The 22,038-nt window shown below is 54.7% G+C and overlaps 1 protein-coding gene across 4 annotated transcripts in view; it reads left to right on the forward strand.

The window, feature by feature from the left end:
* Positions 1-19,820, forward strand: part of UNC13A (unc-13 homolog A) — a 59,684-nt gene extending 39,864 nt beyond the window's left edge. The window contains exons 29-44 of one of the 4 annotated variants that reach the window (XM_054716820.1): positions 301-397; positions 778-921; positions 2,247-2,330; positions 2,853-2,930; positions 3,165-3,253; positions 3,709-3,861; positions 4,995-5,118; positions 6,049-6,054; positions 8,050-8,088; positions 9,219-9,248; positions 10,669-10,725; positions 11,103-11,183; positions 12,059-12,206; positions 15,976-16,068; positions 16,957-17,116; positions 18,979-19,820. In XM_054716820.1, the coding sequence (XP_054572795.1) occupies positions 301-397; positions 778-921; positions 2,247-2,330; positions 2,853-2,930; positions 3,165-3,253; positions 3,709-3,861; positions 4,995-5,118; positions 6,049-6,054; positions 8,050-8,088; positions 9,219-9,248; positions 10,669-10,725; positions 11,103-11,183; positions 12,059-12,206; positions 15,976-16,068; positions 16,957-17,116; positions 18,979-19,279 (1,684 nt within the window). In that variant the 3' untranslated portion in view covers positions 19,280-19,820. The remainder of the gene's footprint in view (positions 1-300; positions 398-777; positions 922-2,246; positions 2,331-2,852; positions 2,931-3,164; positions 3,254-3,708; positions 3,862-4,994; positions 5,119-6,048; positions 6,055-8,049; positions 8,089-9,218; positions 9,249-10,668; positions 10,726-11,102; positions 11,184-12,058; positions 12,207-15,975; positions 16,069-16,956; positions 17,117-18,978) is intronic. The other 3 variants (XM_054716818.1, XM_054716819.1, XM_054716821.1) reach the window with 3 other exon arrangements.
* Positions 19,821-22,038: the final 2,218 nt, after the last annotated feature.

A 22,038-nucleotide genomic window follows, 5' to 3' on the forward strand; every position in this document is an offset into this window, starting at 1 on the left:
TGGCTCACAAGCTGTGATGGAGAGTGGGTTGGTAGCCACCATTTACCGAGGACCTACTATATACTATTTTGGGATCTCAGAGAGTAAATCTACTTATCCCTGGGCAGTTTATCAACCAGGATTCACGGAAGTCTGGGCCTTGCTCTGACAGTGGTCACTTGGTTCATTTCATGGGTGAAGTAGCCAAGGCCGGGTAGGGGAGGGGAGCAGAGAGTGACCACCCAAGACCACAGGGTGAGTTCAAGCAGAGGGTTATGGAGACAAGAGATGGAAGGACCCCATCCCAACTCTCCATTCCAGGTGGTTTGAACCCTTCGTCATCCAGTGGCTGGATGAGAATGAGGAGGTGTCCCGAGATTTCCTACATGGAGCCCTGGAACGAGACAAGAAGGATGGGGTGAGAAGGCTAACCCACCACCAAGCTCCCAATCTCCCCACCGTGGATTCGCTCCCTCCCAGGTCCATTGAGATACAATTTGGGGACAAAAACTACCCTTGGGATGAGGCCAGTCTCTGAAGGGTACCCGCAACCTTTGTCTTGTTCATGGTGTTTAAATTATTTTGTTCACTCAACAGATGAATGTGAGTTTATCAAGCCTGACCCCACCCACCCACTCAGTGGCCTCTGTGTCTGGCTCTAAGTCAACCTCACATACTATCCATCTCACCCCAAGGCAGTTGGTCTCTGGCTCTCCTTGTGGAGAGTAGGAGGGTTGAGCTATGGGGACTGTCTGACTCTGACCACTCTCCTCTTTCCTGGCCTCCCTTACCCTGCAGTTCCAGCAGACCTCAGAGCATGCCCTGTTCTCCTGCTCCGTGGTGGATGTCTTCTCCCAGCTTAACCAGAGCTTTGAGATCATCAAAAAGCTCGAGTGCCCTGACCCCCAGATCGTGGGGCACTACATGAGGCGGTTTGCCAAGGTGCGAGAGTGTGGGTGGGGTTGGGGTCCAGGTGGGGGATAGGGTCAAGATTGGGGTGAAGTTGAGGTTGGGAATGGGGTCAGGATCAGGGTTGGGGTTGAGGTCGGGATTGAGGTCAAAATTGGGGTTGATGCTCTAGCCGGTTTGGCTCAGTGGATAGAGCATCGGCTTGCGGACTGAAGGGTCCCAGGTTCGATTCCCGGTCAAGGGCATGTACCTTGGTTGCGGGCACATCCCCAGTAGGGGGTGTGCAGGAGGCAGCTGATCGATGCTTCTCTCTCATCAATGTTTCTAACTCTCTATCCCTCTCCCTTCCTCTCTGTAAAAAATCAATAAAATATATTTTAAAAAATTGGGGTTGATGATATTGGGATTGAAGTTGGGGTTGAGGTCTATGGAAAAAACAACCGAACCACTGTGTTCTAGTAGGTCATGCCATAGAGGTTGGAGTTGTGGTTGGGACAGGGTTTGGGTTGAGGTTGAGGTTAGAGTTTGTGATGTTATTGAGATTGGAGTTGTTAGAATTTGAGGTTAGGGTTTGAGTTGAGATTGGATTGATGATGTCATTGAGATTGGAATTGAGGTTGGGATTAGGATTTGGGGTGAGGTTGAAGTTGATGGATGGATGGATGGATGAGTAGGTGGATGGGGATTGAGTTTGAGGTAAAAGTTGGTATTGGTTATATCATTGGGATTGAGGTTGGGGTTGAGGTCAATATTGGGGTTAGTTCTTCCATAAAGGTTAGAGTTGTATTGGGGACAGCGTTCGAGTTGAGGTTAGGGTTGAGGGCAGGGTTGTAGTTAAAGTTGGAGTTGAATTTGGAGCTGGGATTAAGGTTGGGATGGGGTTGAGGTTGGGGTCAGGTTTAAAATTACTGTTGGGATTGCTTTGGTATCATTAAAATGTTGGGGTTTATAGAGAATTTGAGTGGGACCTGGGGTGAGTTTGGAGGTTGACGACATTGGTCTGGGGTTAGGTTCAATTGGATTTTCTTTAAGCTGGGTTGAAGTTGGGGAATGCAGGTAGGAACTGAGATTTGGTTTAGGTTTAGGATCAAGTTCATGCTTGTGGATGGGGCTGGGTATTTTAACAATCAGATGGTTATCGCTCTGAAAAATAGCTGAGTCTGCATAAAATAATCTCCTTCTTGTGGTGGTGTCCCCCTTTATTGTGATGGTTATCCTGGGTGGAGAATTCACCCAGCCCAGTGGTCCATCTTAGGTGCTAAAGTGGGTTTGAGGTTACCCCTCATCTCACAGGTGGCTCTTGATGGGCCCACCCAGCCCCAGCCCCTCCTCTTAACCACTCTCTATGTCCTATCCAGACCATCAGTAATGTGCTCCTCCAGTATGCGGACATCATCATCAAGGACTTCGCCTCCTACTGCTCCAAGGAGAAGGAGAAAGTGGTGACCTGCGGGGACCCTTGTCCTCCTTCCTAACCCAATTCTGCACCCCCAGAGTTCCATCCTTCCCTGGGTTCTGAGACCTGTGTCTGCTTGTGTGTCCAGCTGTGTGTATCTGACTGTGTGTGTATGGGGGGGATCTGGAGGTGAGGGGACACGCCTTTAGTGTGTCATTGTCTGGTTATTGCAAATGAAGCCTTCAGGGCATATGTATGTGAGCATGCAAAGCTTTGGTCCCATGTAGGAGAACATGGGTATATGACAAGAACACCTCTTCCTGCTACTCTAGAGGCCCATCCCACTTACTTAGGTCCTCCTTCTCTCTGCCAGTCCTCAGACACAACCCTCCTCAACACTCCCAGGAACCTGGTCCCAAATACTGTCTTCCATTCTTAGATGACCTTGTGGGACCCCAGGTTTCTCCAGACCCAGACGCTGAAACCATCCAGGATCCCTGGTGGTGGGTGAGGGAGACTCTGGGGAGGGGTCCTGATCCCTGACTGCCTGCTTTGTTCCCATCCTCAGCCCTGCATCCTCATGAACAACACTCAGCAGCTGCGAGTTCAGCTAGAGAAGATGTTTGAAGCCATGGGAGGGAAAGAGGTGAGGTGGGACCAGGTGGGGTGATGCCCCCTATCCCTATGGACCCCAGAGCTCATATCTGATGAATTCCAGCTCAGCCAGTCCCTCAAACCCAAGCAAGTGGCTTCACTGTCTGTGTCTCAGTTTCCTCTCGAGCCCCTTGAGGTCCCTTTCCCTGGGTTGGGTGGGAAAATGCCCCAGATACGTGGATGCTCTGTAAACTTGACCTGATGGATGTCTCTTCCCCTTCCTCAGCTGGATGCGGAGGCCAGCGACATCTTGAAAGAGCTCCAGGTGAAACTCAACAACGTCTTGGATGAGCTCAGCCGGGTGTTTGCTACCAGGTGGGGGTACCTCCAAGGCTGGGAGCAGGGAGGGGGCAGCCCCATACCTAAGCCTGGGGCACACAGAGACTCAGCAGATGTAGTGGGGAAGACCTCAGGCTTGGAGTTAGATGAAGTTGAGTTCAATCATGGCTTCACTGCTTACTAGCTGTGTGGCCTTGGGTGAGTCACTTAACTTCTCTGAGCCTGAGTTTATTCATCTGCAAAGGGGGGATGATGATAACAATAGTACATGAGTAGGACTGTGTGATGAAATAAACAACACGGGTAAATGTCATAGCCTGTGCCTGATTCTGCTATTATTAATGCTGCCCCCCACCCCTCAGTTATATACCATGGCTCCCTGATGCTGATGATAAAAGGTCACGGTCCACAGATCACCACTGATGGCCTCATCCAGTCCTTCCTCCAGAGGCCACGAGTCTGGTCTGAGCTTCTCCCTTTTATGCCCCCAGCTTCCAGCCTCACATTGAGGAGTGTGTCAAACAGATGGGCGACATCCTTAGCCAGGTGAAGGGCACGGGCAACGTGCCAGCCAGTGCCTGCAGCAGCGTGGCCCAAGATGCTGACAACGTGCTGCAGCCCATCATGGACCTGTTGGACAGCAAGTGAGCCATGTCCGGTGGCCTCTGAGCCCAGAGGCTGGCCTGGAGAGGACAAGTGGGCAGCTTGCTGGGTGGTGTTTGAATGGTTAGGAGGTGTGTGGGTGGAGGCAGTGAAGGGATGGAAAGATGTGTGGGTACATGATTGGAAGAAATGGTGAGTAAATATTTGAATAGATAGATGAATGATGGTTGGGTGGAAAGACATAAGGGTTGGGCAGGTGGGTAGATTAAGAGATAAATGCTAAAAGACTAGATGGAGGATAGATGGATGAAAGAATGGATGGATGGACAAATGGGTAAATAATGGATGAATGGATGGATAGTTGGGTAAGTATTTGGATGGATGAATAACTGGATGGATTGATGAGCATAAAGATAAGTGGAGGAAGTGTACATGGGAGGATGGATGTAAGGAAGGAGGGAGAGAGGGAAGAAGGAAGAATGGCTGATGGATAGTTGGATGTATGAAAGGAAGGAACGGGGGGGAGGGAAGAAGGAAGGAAGGAAGGAAGGAAGGAAGGAAGGAAGGAAGGAAGGAAGGAAGGAAGGAAGGAAGGAAGGAAGGAAAAAGAGATGGAAGTAGCACGAAAGAAAGTTGGGGGAGGGATGGTTGGGGGTCAGTTGCTGGATGAATAATGGTAAAGTGCCCTCTCCTTCAGCCCTCAAATATCCAATCATAAATTCTTTGTTGTTTTCCCTCCTAAGTCTATCCTCTTCCTGCCATTCAATTCCCCTTCCTATCGAGCATGGCCCCAGCCCTCTCATAGTCCCTGTTCTCCATACAGCCTTCTAATCCAGTTTATCGCCACTCTGTTTTTTTCAAACAGTAATGTCTTTGTCTCTCTCTCTCTCTCTCTCTCTTAAATACTCCATGGCTCCCCACTGCCTTCATGCTAAGGCCCAGGCCTTCCTCCCAGACTTTGAGGCCCCCTTCCTGCCTGCCCCCTGCTGAGCTTTCCCGCCACCTTTGCCCTCCACACGTATCACGTATTGTAGCTCCACCAGACCACCCAAGGTCCTTGTACAGGGTCTGTACAGGGATGCTTTCCTACCTTGCCCATATGTTGAAGGGAAGGGCCTGGTTCTCCAGGTCAGGGCCAGCTGGGCCCTCTCTCAGATCTACCCCTCACCCCCAGCCTGACTCTCTTTGCCAAAATCTGCGAGAAGACGGTGCTGAAGAGGGTACTGAAGGAGCTGTGGAAGCTGGTCATGAACACCATGGAGAAGACCATTGTCCTGCCACCCCTCACTGACCAGACGGTGAGGCCCACAAGGGTCAGAAGGGATGCCTGGGCCACCTTCCCTGTGGGGGCCCAGAGAGCTTGGTGCCAAAAGCATTGAGGTTCAGAGGTTGTCCAGGCACAAATGTCATCCAAGGGTTGTAGAAGCCACCAGAGGTAAATGAGGCCAAAGATCAGAGAGGTTACCCAGGGGTCAAAAGTCATAAAAGGGTTAAAGAGGTCAAGTAGAATCAAATGACATCTAAGGGACTTAGAGGTCACATGAATCAAGAGGTCGTTCAGAAGTCAGAGATTACCCAGAAAACAGATCACCTTGGGGCTCAAGGCCGCCCATGAGGCACAGAGGTCATAGGGGTCAGTGGGCTTATCAGAGGCCCTTGGAGGATTCAATCAAGAGACAAGGGAGACACCATGGAGTTAAAAAATCAGAGAGGAACAGAACAGAGGCTCTCTCAGAGGTTAGACAGAGGTCATCAAGAGCATTAAGGTCAGAGATGTCAAGCCGAAGTCTGCAGCCATCCAGAGAGCAGGCCTGGGCCTCTGGGGCCCTTTTAGGAACAGCTCAGAGACAGTGATCCCAGGGATCAGGCTGTCGGGTGGGAGTGGGCGTACCAGGATATCTGTGGAGGGGTGTGGCTGGGCATGGGCCCTTCTGGGGAGGCACTGAGGGCCTGGATAGTCTCGGTACGTGTATCGATGGCTCCACACAGAGTGGGAGGGCACTCCTGGGTGAACGTGGACAGCTTGGGGCGGGTGGTGGGGTCCCCCCAAGAGGCAATGATGGTGTAGGAGGCTCAGACCTACCTCGGCCAGCCCCGCCTCCTTCGGGCTGGGCTGGGGCATGGGGTTCGCCCCTCAGTGCCCTCTCCACCCTCTCCCTGGGCTTCGGGGAGACTCATGGTGACTTATTCCCCCCTCCCTACCACCTGGCCCCCATCATGGCTGACAGATGATCGTAAGTAGAGGCCCTTCTGTCCGTCTGTCTGTCCGTCCGCTCTGTGTCTGGACTCGGCCCACCGCGTGGCTGCAGCCCCCCCACCCAGTGCCCCCTCCTCACCCACTGCCTCCCCCCCACTGTCCCACCTCCTGCCTAGATGTGCCTGTGTCTGTCTGGGTTGGGGTATGGGGAGGAGGCGGGGCCTGGAGGGAGGGAGGCCACGCCCACCACCTTGCCCCATTATAAATATGGAGGCAGTGCCTTCAAGTTTCCCAAACCCCAAACCTTCATGTCTGCCCTAGACCTTTAGTTGTGATACCCCCCATTCCATGATCAGATGCCATTAAAGGTATCTGAGTATCTCCCAGACGCTAGGAGGTTCAAAGTCAACACAGCCCCTCCGACCTCCCCTTTGGGCTCACCACTCAGGACCCTACTCAGCTACTTAGCGCAGGCCCTCCACCACTCCTTCCCAGCCCACTCCCGCTGCACACACAGACATACACAAATCCCACACACACACCCAAGCACCCAGGTGGAGACGGCATTGTGACCTTGGTGTCAGACAAACTTAGTGTCAAATCTCAGCGCGCTCTCTCTCTCTCTCTCTCTCTCTCTCTCTCTTTTTTTTGACCTTGGAAAGTCACTTCACCTCCCAACCTCCGTCTCTTTATCTGAAAAACCAGTTAATTGTAGCAACTGTCAGAGTGTTTTTGTCAGAACCAAATGGGATGATGCATTAAAGTGATCATCTCGCCTGGCCAGTGTGGCTCAGTGGTTGAGCATCGATCCATGAACCAGGAGGTCACGGTTTGATTCCCGGTCAGGGCACCTGCCCAGGTTGGGGGCTCCATCCCCAGTGGGAGGCGTGCAGGAGGCAGCCCAACAATGATTCTCTTTCATCATGGATGTTTCTATCCCTCTTTCCCTCTTCCTTCCTCTCTTTGAAATCACTAAAAACATATTTAAAAAACAAACGAAGTGCGCATCTCCATGTCTGGTGGGGGCAGGGCTCACTGAATTAGACCTGATATTGTTGCTTTTGTGGTGAGGGTAGTATTGGACACATACCAGGGCAGAAGTCAGTAAAACCACTGCAGATCCCCACCCTTGGTGAGAAAGACCAGGCTGTCACAGTATTTAATCTTGTCAGAAGTTCACAAGAGCTCATCTTATTTCTTTTTTTTTTTTTTAAATATATTTCTTTTTTTTTTTTTTTTTTTTTTTACAGAGAAGAAGGGAGAGGGATAGAGAGTTAGACATATTTATCTGCTGCCTCCTGCACACCTCCTACTGAGGATGTGCCCGCAACCAAGGTACATGCCCTTGACCGGAATCGAACCTGGGACCCTTCAGTCCTCAGGCCGATGCTCTATCCACTGCGCCAAACCGGTTAGAGCTCATCTTATTTCTTGGTGGCTTCAGCGTGTGTCTTTGGCCGTAACCACAGATAATGCCCTTGTGGGCAGGGAGCTAAGGGAATTTCCGTTTGTTGGGGATTCCCTGTATGCCAGACCTCTGAGCTGCGGTGTCAGCTCACCTTCATGACAACCTTTTGAGCAAGGTGGATATTATGATTCCCATTTTGCAGATGAGAGAAGCTGAGGAGGAGTCACTTACTCAGGGCCACAGAGTAAATAGATGCCAGAGTCAGGATTCAAGTTCAGGTCTGTCTGAATAGGAAGCCTTTTTGCTTTTCCTGTTAACCCGAGAACCAGAGCCTCATCTACACAATACACGTAAATGGATTGTATTTTGGCAGCAACCTCTCTCCTTTCTCCCTGGCTCTGTATTTCTGCTTCTCCCTCGCTCTTTCCTGTCTTTCTGACTCTCTCACACATTGAAGAATTGGTCATTAAGACACACGCACATCCCCTTTTGCAATCCAGTCACCAGCCCCCTGGGCAGTGCAGATGGCCCTCCCCCCGCCCCCATAACTACATGTGTGATCGTCCCGGGCTCCCGCCCCCTGTGGCTTGCCAGGTTGATCACCCTGTGGCATTGTCTCTGCAGGGCACCCTCTTGAGAAAACATGGCAAGGGATTAGAAAAGGTAATGAGGGCCTCGCTGGTGCTGAGGTCCTGAGCCCTGGTGTCTGGGCGTGTGTGTGCATGTCTGTGTCTCTGTGCCTGGGCAGGAAGGTCCCCGGGGGGTCACGAGTTGAGGAGGTGAGGGTCCTAACCACGTCCCACAAAACCAGAATTCGGAAAGGAGGCGCTTCTCCTCCAGGGACGTGGCCTGCAATGTGTGGGTCCGTGTGAGCTAATGTGTGCACATGCAGTTCCCACCCGTTCGCGGCGGCACCCGAAGGGTTATCCCGCCCTGGGCTCAGACGCTGACCCACTGCCGTGGATTGAGACGTTTTTGGTTTTTTTCATGTAGCTGTTTTTGTTCTAATTGTTGTTTATTGTAAAGAGATGGGAGCTGTAGCAAGACGTGAACAGTTGCCCTTGCTGTGCACTCATGCCGGAGCTCTCACACCTGTGTGCACACAACTGGGGTCTCCACTTTACGAACCTGGATGGGAGGACTTTCCCACTCACTCATGCAGCCCTTTAGGGGACACAGTCAATGTGCCAGGCACTGTACACATGTATGTACACTCTTGGGGAGGGTGTGGGTTTATGCGTGTGATCGTGTGCACACGTGCAAGTGTTTAGGCGTGGACTTGTATATTTCAGCCTGTGAGTTCTGCATGTGTATGTATTTGTATGTCAATCTGGATGTGTGTGTACATAAGCTTTCTACACGCTCATGACTGTGCCTGGGTGTGTGTCTGTATGTTGCGTGAACTTGTGCTCCCTGTTAGCGCTTTTCTTGTAGAGTCAGGCCTGCCGAGGTGAGGTCTTGGAAGTTGGGGAACAACAGACCTGGAGCTCTGTCTCTTCCCTTCCCCTTCCCAAGGTGCCCACCTGGGCAGGCTGACTGTGGGCGGGGCATCTGTCCCAGGTGACAGGCTGGTCCCAGGCTCCTGGAGTGGCAGTCCGGGAGCCTGGCCCCAAGCCCGCACTGGGGGACAGGGAAAGTGCCTAGCTGGGGAGGGGGCTCAGCATTAGACCCAGGACCTGGGGGGAACGCGTGGGCTGGAGGGCGGGACCTTGCTTTGAGAGGGCAGGGAAGTCCCACTGACTATCCTCCCAGCCGACACCTGAACTCTGACCTCCGCCTGATTCTCTTCACAGGGCAGGGTGAAACTGCCAAGCCACTCAGATGTAAGACCGACCTCTCACTGTCTGTCTGGCTCCCCCTCCCCCACCCCACCCCGTGCCTCCTTCCACCCTTGTGGTCCGTGCCCTCCAGTGGCATTCTGTGAACCTGTCTGTTGGTCTCTTCTTCCTCTGTCTTGTCTGGCTTGCTTGTGAGGGGTGGGGGTGGGGGGTGGGGGCGGGCAGCAGGCAGGGCGGAGGGGGTATCCAGGGAAGCTGAGGACCCAGCAGCTGGGCTCCTGAGTAACTGTGCCTCGTTACAGCCTCGAGTGACAGCCTAGGAACAGGAAGAGTAGGGACAGCCAGGATGATGATAGCACTAGTAGTGCCAGGATAACCGGCTTCCATGGGTCAGCTGGTAGATTGTCCATGCAATTCCAAATCTCCCAGCTATAAATGGCTCCCTCCCTGCCCAACCCCACCCGGGACCCCCAGACCACCCAGGACCAAGTAATGCAGGACTCCTTGTTTCACTGGTACTCAGCCCCACACTGTCACCCAAGAGGGTGTCCCTATTACCCAGGGGAGGAAACTGAGGCCCAGAAAGTGTCTGGAACACACCTCAAGTCACCCAGCACGGTGACAGAGGAGCCAGGACATGGGACTTCCAGGCCTGTACCATGTCTTCCCCAGCACTGCCCGTGACCTTGAAACCAAGTGCTAGTAACAGTAAAAACTGAACAAAGACACTTAGTTCCAGCTAAACCTTGAAGTGGATATGATTTCCTTCATCCAGATGGCAAAACTGAGACTCAGTGAGGTTAAGTGACTTGCCCAGAGCCACACAGCAGAGCTGGGATTTGAATCCAGGCCCACTCAGCTTGTTGGAACTATAACCAGGACACTATCTTGCTTGAGAGGGGAGAAGCAGGGAGGTTATATTGAGAAGTGTGTTGGGAGGATTCTTCCTTTAAAAGGTCAGACTAACACCCCGCCCCCCTCCGCCCTGCAGATTACTGGGGAACTCCTCCCACAGAGGGAATGGTCCTGCAGGGAGTGAGGGTTTCACTAGAGCCCATCCCACGGTTTCCTCCAGACCCTCTGACTTTGGGCTGGCATGGCCCACCCAGACCCACAAACATCATCCAGGCCCCCCCCACCCCTCCACCCACTGCCCCTTGCAGCCCGCTCTCTCATTTCCCTTCTCTGAACCACAAACCCAGGGTCATGGTGGAGGTGGGAGGGTGATAGCATCCCTACAAGACTGGGATTTCTGGGGACAAAGTCACCACCAACTCCTCAGCACTTCATGGCGGGGGAGGAGGGGGGCGGGGTCCAGACCTCTGTCTCTGCGACACAACCATTGCCCTGCCCAGAGCCTTTGGACAAGAACCAAGAAGACTCCAGGGCTAGGGTGTCAGGGGGGCTTGGGGACTGGGCTGGAGGACCCCCACCCTGACTTGGCTGTGCCTCTTGTTATCTGCAGGGAACCCAGATGATCTTCAATGCGGCCAAGGAGCTGGGTCAACTGTCTAAACTCAAGGTGAGGCCAGGAGGGAGGGGAGGAGGTCAGGGTTGGGGGATTCCTTGGGAGGAGTCCCAGAATAGTGACCCGCTGAGGGTGCGGGGAGCCCACTGGCAGGGTCGCTTTGTAGGTTCAAGGGACAGGAACCCTGCTCGGACGGGCTTAAGCACAGTTTTTTTGCGCTGGTGTATTGGAAAGATACAGCTTGATCAAGAGTATAAATCATTTATTGAACAAATATTTATGGAGCACCTGCTGTGTGCCGGGCACACAGTGATGAAAAAGCAGACCCGCTATCCAGCTCCTCACAGTTTTGCAGGGATTAGTACCATAGACAGGCGGATCCCTAATGTGGGCCTGCTCCGCCCACCTGGCCCCTCTCTCTGTCCTTCCAGGACCACATGGTACGAGAGGAAGCCAAGAGCTTGACCCCAAAGCAGTGTGCAGTCGTTGAGCTGGCCCTGGACACCATCAAGGTGAGAGGCCCCACCCCTGCCCATCTGGTGGGGCAGGCGGAGGGTGTGGCAGGTGTGGACAGATTCAAACCCACCTTCATTCATTCCATTTATGAACACTCCCTGATGACCCTCTGGCAAGGCCCTGAGGAGCCCCAGACTGGGGGTTGGGGGGCAGACAGTTGGATACAAACATCTTTAGTCCTGTGGTCAGGGTGCTGTAGAGGGAAGAATGGGAGCTGGGGTAGCCTAGGGAGAGAGCAGCAAGGACTTTCTAGAAGAAAACATGTGGGAGGTGGGTTTTGAGGAATGCATAGGGGTTCACAAGGCAAAGCAAACAACATTCTAGGCAGGGGCCCAGCCCATGCAAGAGCATGGAGTCCTGAAAGAGGCTGTGGTCCGCGTGGAATGAAAACTACTCTGAAAAACATGTTTTGCTAAAATGGAGTTGGCAACTTATTAAAGAGGTGCGGTCAAGGAAGGCTTCTTGAAACCTTAATCAAAGAAAGACAAGGAGCCAGATAAGATCCAGGGCCAGAGTGTGGAGAGGACCTCACCACCAGAGATCATAGTAAGTGCAAAGGCCCTGAGGCAGGCGTGTTCTAGGGAAGACAATGGAGCGAAGTCAAGGAGGTTGCAGGGTTGAAGCCAATGGGCCTGGGAAGGGCCTGGAGGCATGAGTGTTATTCTGAGGGTGCGGGGAGCCCACTGGCAGGGTGGGGGCAGGAGTGGAGGTGGGGGAGAAGGGGCACCAGACTTGAGTGGAGGCCCCGGGTTCATCCAGTGCATCATTCATTACAGAGGGCAGAGGGGTGGAGGAGGGCAGGGGGGGAGGGCCCGCTAGGAGGAGCCAGTAGGGGTGCCACTGGCCTCACCTCCCCACCCTGTGCCCACAGCAATACTTCCACGCGGGCGGTGTGGGCCTCAAGAAGACCTTCTTGGAGAAGAGCCCGGACCTGCAGTCCCTGCGCTACGCCCTGTCCCTCTACACGCAGGCCACCGACCTGCTCATTAAGACCTTCGTGCAGACGCAGGCTGCCCAGGGTAAGGGGCGGCAGCCCAGCCACGAGCTGCCATTGGCTCATCTCCTGTGACGTCAGGAGCGCGTTAGCAGATCCCTGGCGCTTGTGAACTGCTTGGTCCTGGGCCAAGGAGTAATTCTCAGTTTGAGGGGAAATCGATGGACGTCCCAGAGCCAGAAGTGATTGAAAGAAAGCTCTGGGGCGGGACCTCTTTGACGGCTAGGACCCAGGTGATTGACAGATTCTAGGGGCGCGCGACCTGAGGCGTGGTTGACCGCTGTGGTGGGCGGACCTCTGTGCCTGGGGGGGCGAAGGGGGAGGGACTAAGGAGCGATTGACAGCTCTGGCTTGGGCGGGACTTGTGTCGTCATTGTGGCCAATGAGTGGTTGGCAGCTCCAGGGGAATGCCCTCTGGAGGGGAGGTTGAAGGCTCCTGGGGAGGGACGTCTGCAAGGTCTGGGCTGAGGAATGATTGACAATCCCAGGGATGGGAGGGACCCCAACCTTGAGGGGGTGTGGGGAGAGGAAGTTCCCATTTCTCAAATTCTTTCTAACCTTGCTTCAGTCTCCTGTCCCTCTCTGAGCTCACACACCACGGCTCGGGTTGGGGGACAGGACTCCAGGGTCCTAGTTCCCCTCCCCAGGGACCCGCCCCTTTTCAAAATTGGCTCTAAGAGTACAAACAAGGGTGAGAAGTTGGGTCACTGACCCGGCTGGATTCCGGCAGTGGGGGTGCAGGGGGGAGGCTGGAGCCGGGGAGCAGGCCCTGCGCCCCCCGGGAGCGGGGGGGGGGGCCCTTTCCCCACCCCAGTCAGCCCAGGGCGCTCCCGGGGCGTCAGGCCTCTGCGCTCAGCTTCGTGCCCAGTCCACGCTGCTGCTTTTAGTGTCCCCGGTGTCCCCCGGAGTGGGAGGCTGTCTGTCTGTCCATCTGCAGCTGACGTTTCTCTCTCTCTTGTCTCTCCTCCCTGTCACTCGCCGCCCCCTCCGCGCCTCCCCTGCTCCCCCCACGCACACTCGCCCTCCATCCTCGCCCCTGGATTGCTCGTCTCTGTCCCCGCTTCCCTCTTTCCTCCCCCCTCCCCCGCGATTAGTCCATGGTGGAAAAGGGACTAGGTTTACCCTTAGTGAAGACATTTATCCTGAGAAGGGTACGTGCCTCCGCCGCCCGCCCGCCCCCTCCCCCCGCGCCCGGTGCCCGGTGCCTGGTGCCTGCGCCCCCCCAGCCGCGGCTAGTAAAAGGCCCGTCCTTCCGCCTCCACGCCCCGGGTTGGACCGGCCGCGGGGCCAGGGTGGACAAGGAGGAAGGATGGCTTGCTGGTTCCACATGGGGAAGGAGAAGGAATTCGAGTCGGCATCCTCAGTGCAGCTCTTAAGCCCGAGCCCAGCTCTGCCGCTCTGGGGCTGGGCACCTGGGCCAGGGTCGGCCCCCTGAGCCTCAGTTTTCTGATCGCTAAACTGGAGCCAGTCAAGGACCTTAATTCATAGGATGCGATGAATTCAATTTAGAGCAGGTTCTGGCCTTTAATAGCACCTAGCAATTTTTAGTTGCTGCTGCTGTTGTTACTATGACGCTTGATATGACTTTTCCGAATGTAGAAAACTACCCTTTTTTCAGGCTCTAACTATGAGTCAGCCCTTGTACTAAGAACTTCTCAAGGATTCTTACAAAGATTCCTTCCAAACGCCACACAAAGGGGGTTCATCATTCCGTAAATGAGGATACTGCGTCTCAAAAGAGAAGCCACTTGCCCAGGGATCCTTACCCTGCAGGGGAGCGGGAGACTTGGGGGTGGGGGAGGTGTGAGAGAAGCACAGACAGGCCCCCCAGGAAAGACCCTTCCTCTTGGAGCCAGCAAACCACGGGATGGGGGCTCCCAACACTGCCCCCCTCCCCCTTCTTACTAGCTTTGGCCTTGGTCTGACCCCTCACCCATCCCAACCACTGTCCAGTTCCCTCCTGGCACCCTCAGTCTGGCCCTGATTGAGCTTGCAATGAAGCATCAGCCTGGGGTGGGGGTGGGGGAGGTGAGGCTGAGCATGTGATTGGGGGAGGGGAGGGGGCAAGAGCCTGAGATGATAAGGAAAGCGGCCTGGGGTAGCAGCGAAGATGGGGGTGCACTCCCCAATACTGGGGTGCTGGGGGTGGGCAGGTTTTTATGCCCTTGAGCCTCTAACTTCCTGCCCCTCGCAAGTGACCTGGATCAACCTTGGACTGACCCATTCCCCTTCCCCACCCCCACCCCAACATTCCTCCTGTTCCTCCCCCATGCATGGGGTGCACCACGCCTGGAGAGCTTCCTAGGGGGCGTGGGAGGGGCCTGGTCGATGTGCTGGCAGTCACAGGTCCCCAGGCCCCACAGGGTGCCTTTCTCAGAGTCACAGGGACAGAAGCTTTTCCTAGTAAGCTGCCCTTCAAGGATCCTCATCACAACCAGTCAGGATGCTGGTGCTGGCCAGAAACAAGTGCACCTCACCTTGACTCAAGTAGACAAGGGGATTTGTTGGCTCTGGAACTGAAAGATCAGAGGTTGGGTTGGCATCAGGAATGGCTGGATCCAGGATCTTCAGCAATGCCACTGGTCATTGATCTCTGCAGAGACCGCTTTGGGGTGGCCTCTCCCCTCATTAGGCAGAGACAGCCTTGCCAGTTTAGCACCAGAGAGACAGAGAGACTCTTTCCTAATAGTTACAGCCAAAGTCCCAGGGCCAACTCCTACTGGCCCAGCCTGAGTCACATGACCATCCCTCTACCTATTACTGCAGCCACGGGCAGGGAATGCTCTAATTGGACAGCCATGGTTCATTTAGCCATACCTGAAGTGTGGGATGGAGCCACAAGGTCTGAGGTGAGGGTGGGGGCATTTCTACATAGAAACGTGGGGTTGTCTATTAGAAGAGGAAAGGTGTGGAGGCAGGGAAAACAAAGGAGGAAGTCCATGTGGCTGGAGCAGAGTTAGCAAGGGTGAGAGTGGAGGGAGGTGAGGCAGCAGAAGTAACAGTGAGACTTATCAGGAGGGACACTGCAGGTCACAAAAAGGACTCGATTACTTCAGAGTGAGGTGGGAGGGTTTTGAGCAGAGGAGGGATGTGATCTGACTTAATAGGGTTTCTCTGCCTGGTGTATTGAGAGAAGCTCAGAGGAGGATGCAAGGAGACAGGGAGGGAGGAGTCTACTATAGGAGCCCAGGAGTGGGATGATGGGGGCTGGGTCAGGATGGAGGTCAGGGAGGTGGGTGAGATTCTGGATATATTTTGAAGGTAGAGCTGGTAGGCTCTTCTAATGTACCAGTACTTAGGGAGGAAGTAAAGGGGATCAAGGAGTGAGGTATAGGCTGCCCCAACAGTTTGAGGATTGACAGAAAAGGAGGAAGTGATAAAAGAGGATGAGGATGAGAACTAGTGTGTAGGATGAGAACTTGGAGAGTGTGGCATTGTTGTAGCCAAGAGGAGAAACTGAGGCACGGAAGCCAGATTCTGCCAAGATGGTGTGTAAGATGAAGACTGAGTTTTGACCTTATGGTGGTCAGTCAAAATAAAAAAGGGGGGCGCGGGGGACAGACACATTAGGCTCAGAGAAGTTAAGAGATCTACTTGAGATCACAGAAAAGCAAGAGGCCTGGGTTCCCGGCCTCCCCAAGATTCCCTACCACTCCAGCCAGCCCTCCGTGCCTCCCTGTCAGGGCTGTTGACCTGATGCTGCCAGCACATCGTGGGTAGGGGGCAGACCGGGTCCCTTCTGGTGGGTGGGAAAGAATGGAGCTGACACCAGCCTTCTGCCCTGCCCCACCCAGGCTCCAACGTGGAAGACCCTGTGGGCGAAGTCTCCGTCCACGTTGAGCTCTTCACTCACCCAGGAACCGGTGAACACAAGGTCACAGTGAAAGGTGAACAGCCCGAGGTGGGAAGGGGAGTGCCCCAGCCAGGATGTACTAGGTTCTAAAACAGAAACCAAACTATTGGCTTAAGCTAGAAAAACTTTCTCAATAAGAAGAAAACGTTTTCATAAAACTGAAAATTCCAGCCCTGGCCAGTGTGGCTCGGTTGGTGGGCATCATCCCATGCACTGAAAGGGTGTTGATTCAATTCCTGGTCAGGGCACATGCCTGGGTTGCAGTCTTGATCCCCAGTAGGGGGCATTCGGCAGGCAGCTGATTGATGTTTTGCTCTCACATTGATGTTTCTCGCTCTCTCTCCCTCTCCCTTTCTCTCTCTCTAAAAATCAATTAAAAAATCTTTAAAAACAAAAACTGAAAATTCCAGAAGTATACCACCTTCAGGCATGGCTGAATCCAGAGGTGCAAACAGTGTTAACAGGACTCCGTTTCACTTTCTCCATCTCTCAGCTCCTCTATCCTTTTGTTGGCTTTTATTTTGTTAATTAGAATGCAGATCTATTTTAGCCCTGGCCTAGAATAACAGTGGCTTGAACAAGATAGAATACATTTTTCTCTGAGTTGACTCCAAGGACAATCAGAGCTGACTCTGAGGCATCACAGTGTTGGGGATCCAGGGCTCTGTTACCTTTTGTTGTACTTCTATCCCTGATATGTTTTCCTCCTCTATAGGGTCCCAGATAACTCAGCCCTCACCAGTATCCCAGCCTTCAGCTAGAGGAAAGAGAAGTTTAGGGCACTTTCCCTTTTAAGCCATAACCATAGCTACACTCAGCTACAGTAGCATGCTGGGAAATGTAGTCTTTCAGACAGGCTTTGAAAACCATGGCCCCAAATTGAGGGAACCTGACCAGTCTTCTCATCCACTTCCTCCAATAGTGGTGGCTGCCAATGACCTCAAGTGGCAGACTTCTGGCATTTTCCGGCCGTTCATTGAAGTCAACATCATTGGGCCCCATCTCAGCGACAAGAAACGCAAGTTTGCAACCAAATCCAAGAACAACAGCTGGGCCCCCAAGTACAATGAGAGCTTCCAGTTGTGAGTCTGGGGTGCTCTGGGGAGGGGGTATTTGCTGGGTTAACCTCAGCCCACTAGGCAGGAGGGATGTCTGATGGGCCAATGGTTCTTGGGCACAGGGATGTGAGAGGTCACGTCCTAGGTAGGGCTGGTGGGAACGGAGGCACCTTTGTGCAGAACTGACATCAGTGGGGGGACATTGAGATGGAGTTGACCACCTTGGGGGGCAGGCAGGTGTGTGTTTGGGGGTTGGCATCGAGTGTGATATAACATCATGATGAGGCCTGTAAAGTGGAGGGGAAGTCCGAGCAGAGGGGTGTGTTGGTTAGGGCCATTTCTGGGGCTGGAGACTCTGGTGGTTACATAGTGTAGGTGGTCATGGTGGGGGGGATGGGGACTCATGGAGTCAGCTGTGAGCCTTGTTAGGTCTGTTGGGGCAGGTTATCTGGAGGAGTCTGCTGTGGGGACAGGAGTGGACTGTGGTTTGGTTTAGGAAATGGGGATGTGTATCATGGAGGTGGGGTGGGGTGGGGTCACTCTGGATAGGGTTTCCTGATGGGCAGGTGTGAGCTTGGTCAAGGCATCAGGTGTCTAGACGGGACAGACCCTGGGGAACGTAAATAACTCTGATCAGGGTGTACAGAGGGGTTACCTGGGGTGGGGTGAAGTCGTGTGGGTGGATTTTTGGATGAGGTGTGAACCTCACTGGAGCAGGGTAACATTGGGGGCTGTTCTTGAGGGACAGAAGTGCAGAGGGCATCAGAGCTGGGGAGAGTTGGGGGCCCCTGAGGGACAACAGCGGGCCAGCTGTGTTAGAACTGTGGTCAGCAAACTGCAGCTCGCGAGCCACATGCGGCTGTTTGGCCCCTTGAGTGTGGCTCTTCCACAAAATACCACGTGTGGGCGCGCACGTACAGTGCGAATGAAACTTCGTGGCCCATGAGCAGAAGTCGGTTTTCGGCTCTCAAAAGAAATTTGAATCGTTGTAATGATATTTGGCTCTGTTGACTAATGAGTTTGCCAACCACTGTGTTAGAAGAGCGAGGGGTCGGAAGACTTGGGAGTAGTTGGTTACCTGACACAATGCTTGGGAGCAAGAACACGGCCTAGTGGGGGCATGTGCCTCCTGGGGTGGGCTAGAGTACTTGAGTGCTGCCTGAGAGCAACGTGGGGTGGGGTGGGCGTGGCCAAAGGGAGAGGCTCATCCTCTGCTAGCATCAGGGCCAGTCACCTGAGGGGCAGGAGCCCAACTTCACTGGAGATGTAGCCTGGGGGCAGGGAGAGTCAAGCTGAGACTTCAGGGCTGGGTCTGATGGGGAGGGCATCTTGAGGATCTAGGGACCATGGGGGAGAGGCCACGCATCAAGGGGAGGACTTGAATTCTGGTGGGAGCCTGGTAATGGGGCTTCTGGGTGCAATATCTGAAGCAGCAGGATGGTGAGGTCAGCTGCTCAGCCGATTAAGGGTTTGGACGCTGGGTACCACAGAGTGGTGGGAACATGGCCTAGCCAGGGGACTCTGGGAGAAGGTCACTGGGGTAGGGACATGATTTGGCCAGGCTGATGGGATGTCGTTGCGTGGGGAGCAGAATGGAGAGAAGAGAGACATGGCACAGACATTTCTTAGTGGTTGTGGCGGGGGAGAGGGGGTCAGCAGGTGTGGACATGGCCCAGCGAAAGGCTGTAGGGCCAGTCACTTGGGGCAGGGACTGATGGCCCAAAGGGGGAGGTCATGAAAATGGGAGGCTTGCGCGTGGTGTGGTCTAGCGCGGGGGCGGGGCCACCTGGGTGGTCGAGGGGGAGGGGTCTGGCGTAGGGCGGGGCCATCGATGGGGTGGTGCCGGCCGGTGGGCGGGACCTGACCTGACGCCCCGCCCTCCGCAGCACGCTGAGTGCGGAAGCGGGCCCTGAGTGCTACGAGCTGCAGGTGTGCGTCAAAGACTACTGCTTTGCGCGTGAGGACCGCACCGTGGGGCTGGCCGTGCTGCAGTTGCGTGAGCTGGCCCAGCGCGGGAGCGCCGCCTGCTGGCTACCCCTCGGCCGCCGCATCCACATGGACGACACGGGCCTCACGGTGCTGCGCATCCTGTCGCAACGCAGTAACGACGAGGTAGCCAAGGAGTTCGTCAAGCTCAAGTCGGACACGCGCTCCGCCGAGGAGGGTGGTGCCACGCCTGCATCTTAGGCGGGGCGCGCGGACGGGCAGCACTGCGCGTGCGCAAAGGGGCGGGGCGGCGCCTGCGTGCTGGGACCTTCCTGAGGGCCGGTCTGCGGGCTCCGCTCCAAGGACAGTGTGCGCCTGCGCCCTTGACTTAGCGTCCCACTGAGGAATTCTGAATGGACGATGCCCCGCCCCCTCGGGAGGCCACGCCCTAGAGCGCGGGGAAGGAAAAAGCCACGTTCCCTCCTTGCGGCCACGCCTGCAGCGCCTACGGGGCCTATGGAGCTAGGATGGGAGAGCCCCGCCCCTTATGGAGGAGGCCTGGTCCCCGGGCTCTGGTCCCCTGTCTCCTGTCCCAAGGAAAAGCCATAAGACGGGTCCCCAACCCCTGGGGCCCAAGACCAATTGCCAAGTATGGAACTTTCGGCTCCCTCGAGGGGCGGGCCCGAGGCAAGGGGCAGGGCTTCCTGGAGCACCCCCTGGTGGTCTGGGGCTGGAGGGACTAGGATGGTAGTTGGAGGGCCCTGGTGGACCCCAGTCCCTTCTTATGTTTGTGCAAAAAATAAACGGGGAGAGAGAGGAGGATGGAATTTCAAAAGCACATGCGCCCTCCGGCGCCCAAACCCTGGGGGCCCAGGGAAGGGCTCTGGGGCACCCGCATTTCCCTATGGGTTTTTTCTCCTCTTTACCCCCCACATGCCCAGTCCTCATTCCATAGAGTTCAACTCACTCATTTGGCAGATGGCAAAAAGCCGCAAAGTGTTGCTGAGGGACCCAGTGCCAGCCTTGTCCCCACTCCCTTTGGCCTGTGTGCCCCATCCAAGGGTGGACTGAGATGACCCCACAGAGCTCCCCATTGCTGCTAACCCCCCTCAGGGGACCTCCCCCAACCCTTACAAGGAATGGGGGTCTGGGCCAAGCCTACTACTGCCCCCTCCCACTTCTGGTTGCCAAGAAAAACCCCTGCCCTCAGCCCTTTCTGCTAGGACCCCATGGGAGATACCCTGGGAACTCTTGACCTCCTGCCAACAAAAAGTAAGGATTTGGGATTTTTCTGGACCCAGCCCCCTGCCTGTTTCTTCCTCTCCCAGAATTCTCCAGACAGGAAAGAACAGAAAGAGACTAGAACTCAGCACAAATATCTCCTCCTGTAGAAAACCATCACTGTTCCCCCTCAGGACGTCCCCACCCTTTGCCCTAGAAGCAGTGGGACTGGGGGTGTTTGTGAGGGGCTCTGTTTTCTCCAAACTGGGGTCTGAGGCCTCTCAAGCCCACACAGGCTGTTGGGCACAGGGATGACAGCGAGGCATGCCTAGTTGAATTATGTCCTGGGGAACATCTGTGTGTGCCCACCCATGTACATGTGTGTCTGTCCGTGACCATCCCCATTATCAACCTCCCCCTCCAACACAGATCTGGGCACACAGGAGGCACTTGAGCCGGACTGTGGTTGAGTCACAAGACAGAGTGAAGAGGGGATATGGAAGAGACGGGAGAGGGATCCAGGGAGTGGGAAGGGTTTGAAATCAGGAGCAGCAGGGCTCAGAGAGGAGTAGGACTTCCCCCAAGGCCACCCAGCAAGTGTACTTAGTGCCCAAGCTTGGGTGATATATGTAGGCTTTTGCCACCTCACCTGGGGTGACCAGGGTTCTTAGCCCTGATGGGGTCTCAGGGTTGCATGGGCCTTGCTTCATGCCAAGATATGGCCCAAGTTTTGGGGGCGCATGCAGGATCAGGAAAAAGATGAAGTGGGGTGGGCCTCTGATGAGGCAGAGAGGTGGACAGTGAGGGACATCTTGGACAGAGCCAGTCCCCTCCCCAAGAGGGACAGGCGCAGAGTAAGGACACAGACCAAGAGAAGGAGGGAGAGAAGGTAAATCGGGAAAGTGAGATCACACCCCAATGGGGACAGAGAGAGACTCAGAGATGGGGAGCTACAGAGACAGAGAGAGGAGAAATGGCAAAACTGGTGACCTAGGAGAAGGGACCGGTCTCACCTAGAAGGGTTTCCCTAAAAGGAGGAGGTACCTGGCCATGTCCCCCACACCCTCTGACTCAGGCACCAGAGCCTGACACCTCTCCATACCCCCATCAGAGATGCAAAAAAATACTTCACACCCAACTAGAAATCCTTGGGACCTCTCTGCTGGGACCTCAGAGACCTTTTCGTCCCCAGCGTCCAGCCCCTGCACTGTCCATCTTGCAGATGGGGACACTGAGGGGCGGGACAGCAGGAATACCCTAGAGTCACCCCAAACTCTGCTGTCTGGATGCAGAGGAAGGGGAGCTCTCTGGGGACTTGGTTTGTCTCTCGACCCTGAATGTCCCCTGAACATGCTTTCCTAAAAATTGTCAAGGACCAAAGTCGTCTTCGCTGACACGTGTTGCTTTTCTCTTTGCCTTTTATTTTTTTTAAAAGAGAGAAATCCAGTTGATGGTGTTGAGTAAGACCTCCTCCCCTACCCCCCCCCCCACCCCCACCCTCCCTTCACCCCTGCCCAGCCATAGTGACTCTTTCCAGGCTGGGTCACAGGTGTAGGATTCTCTGAGCATCCCGGCCACACAGGTGGGTGGAGGGGGTTCAGACCCACCCCCGGCCCCGCCCCTCAGACCCTGAAACCTGCCAGGGAGGTTCTTCCTCCACACGTCTCCTCTTAGCATGTAACTGCAAATGTGAAGGCAAAACACTTTTAACTCCACCCTGTCGGTCTAGCATCGCCACCGATACCCCCGTTTCTCTGTAAATATGTGACTTGGAACAAATGTTTAAAACCCATGAAAAG

The sequence above is a fragment of the Eptesicus fuscus genome, chromosome 6 (assembly GCF_027574615.1).
Source record: "Eptesicus fuscus isolate TK198812 chromosome 6, DD_ASM_mEF_20220401, whole genome shotgun sequence".
NCBI lineage: Eukaryota > Metazoa > Chordata > Mammalia > Chiroptera > Vespertilionidae > Eptesicus > Eptesicus fuscus.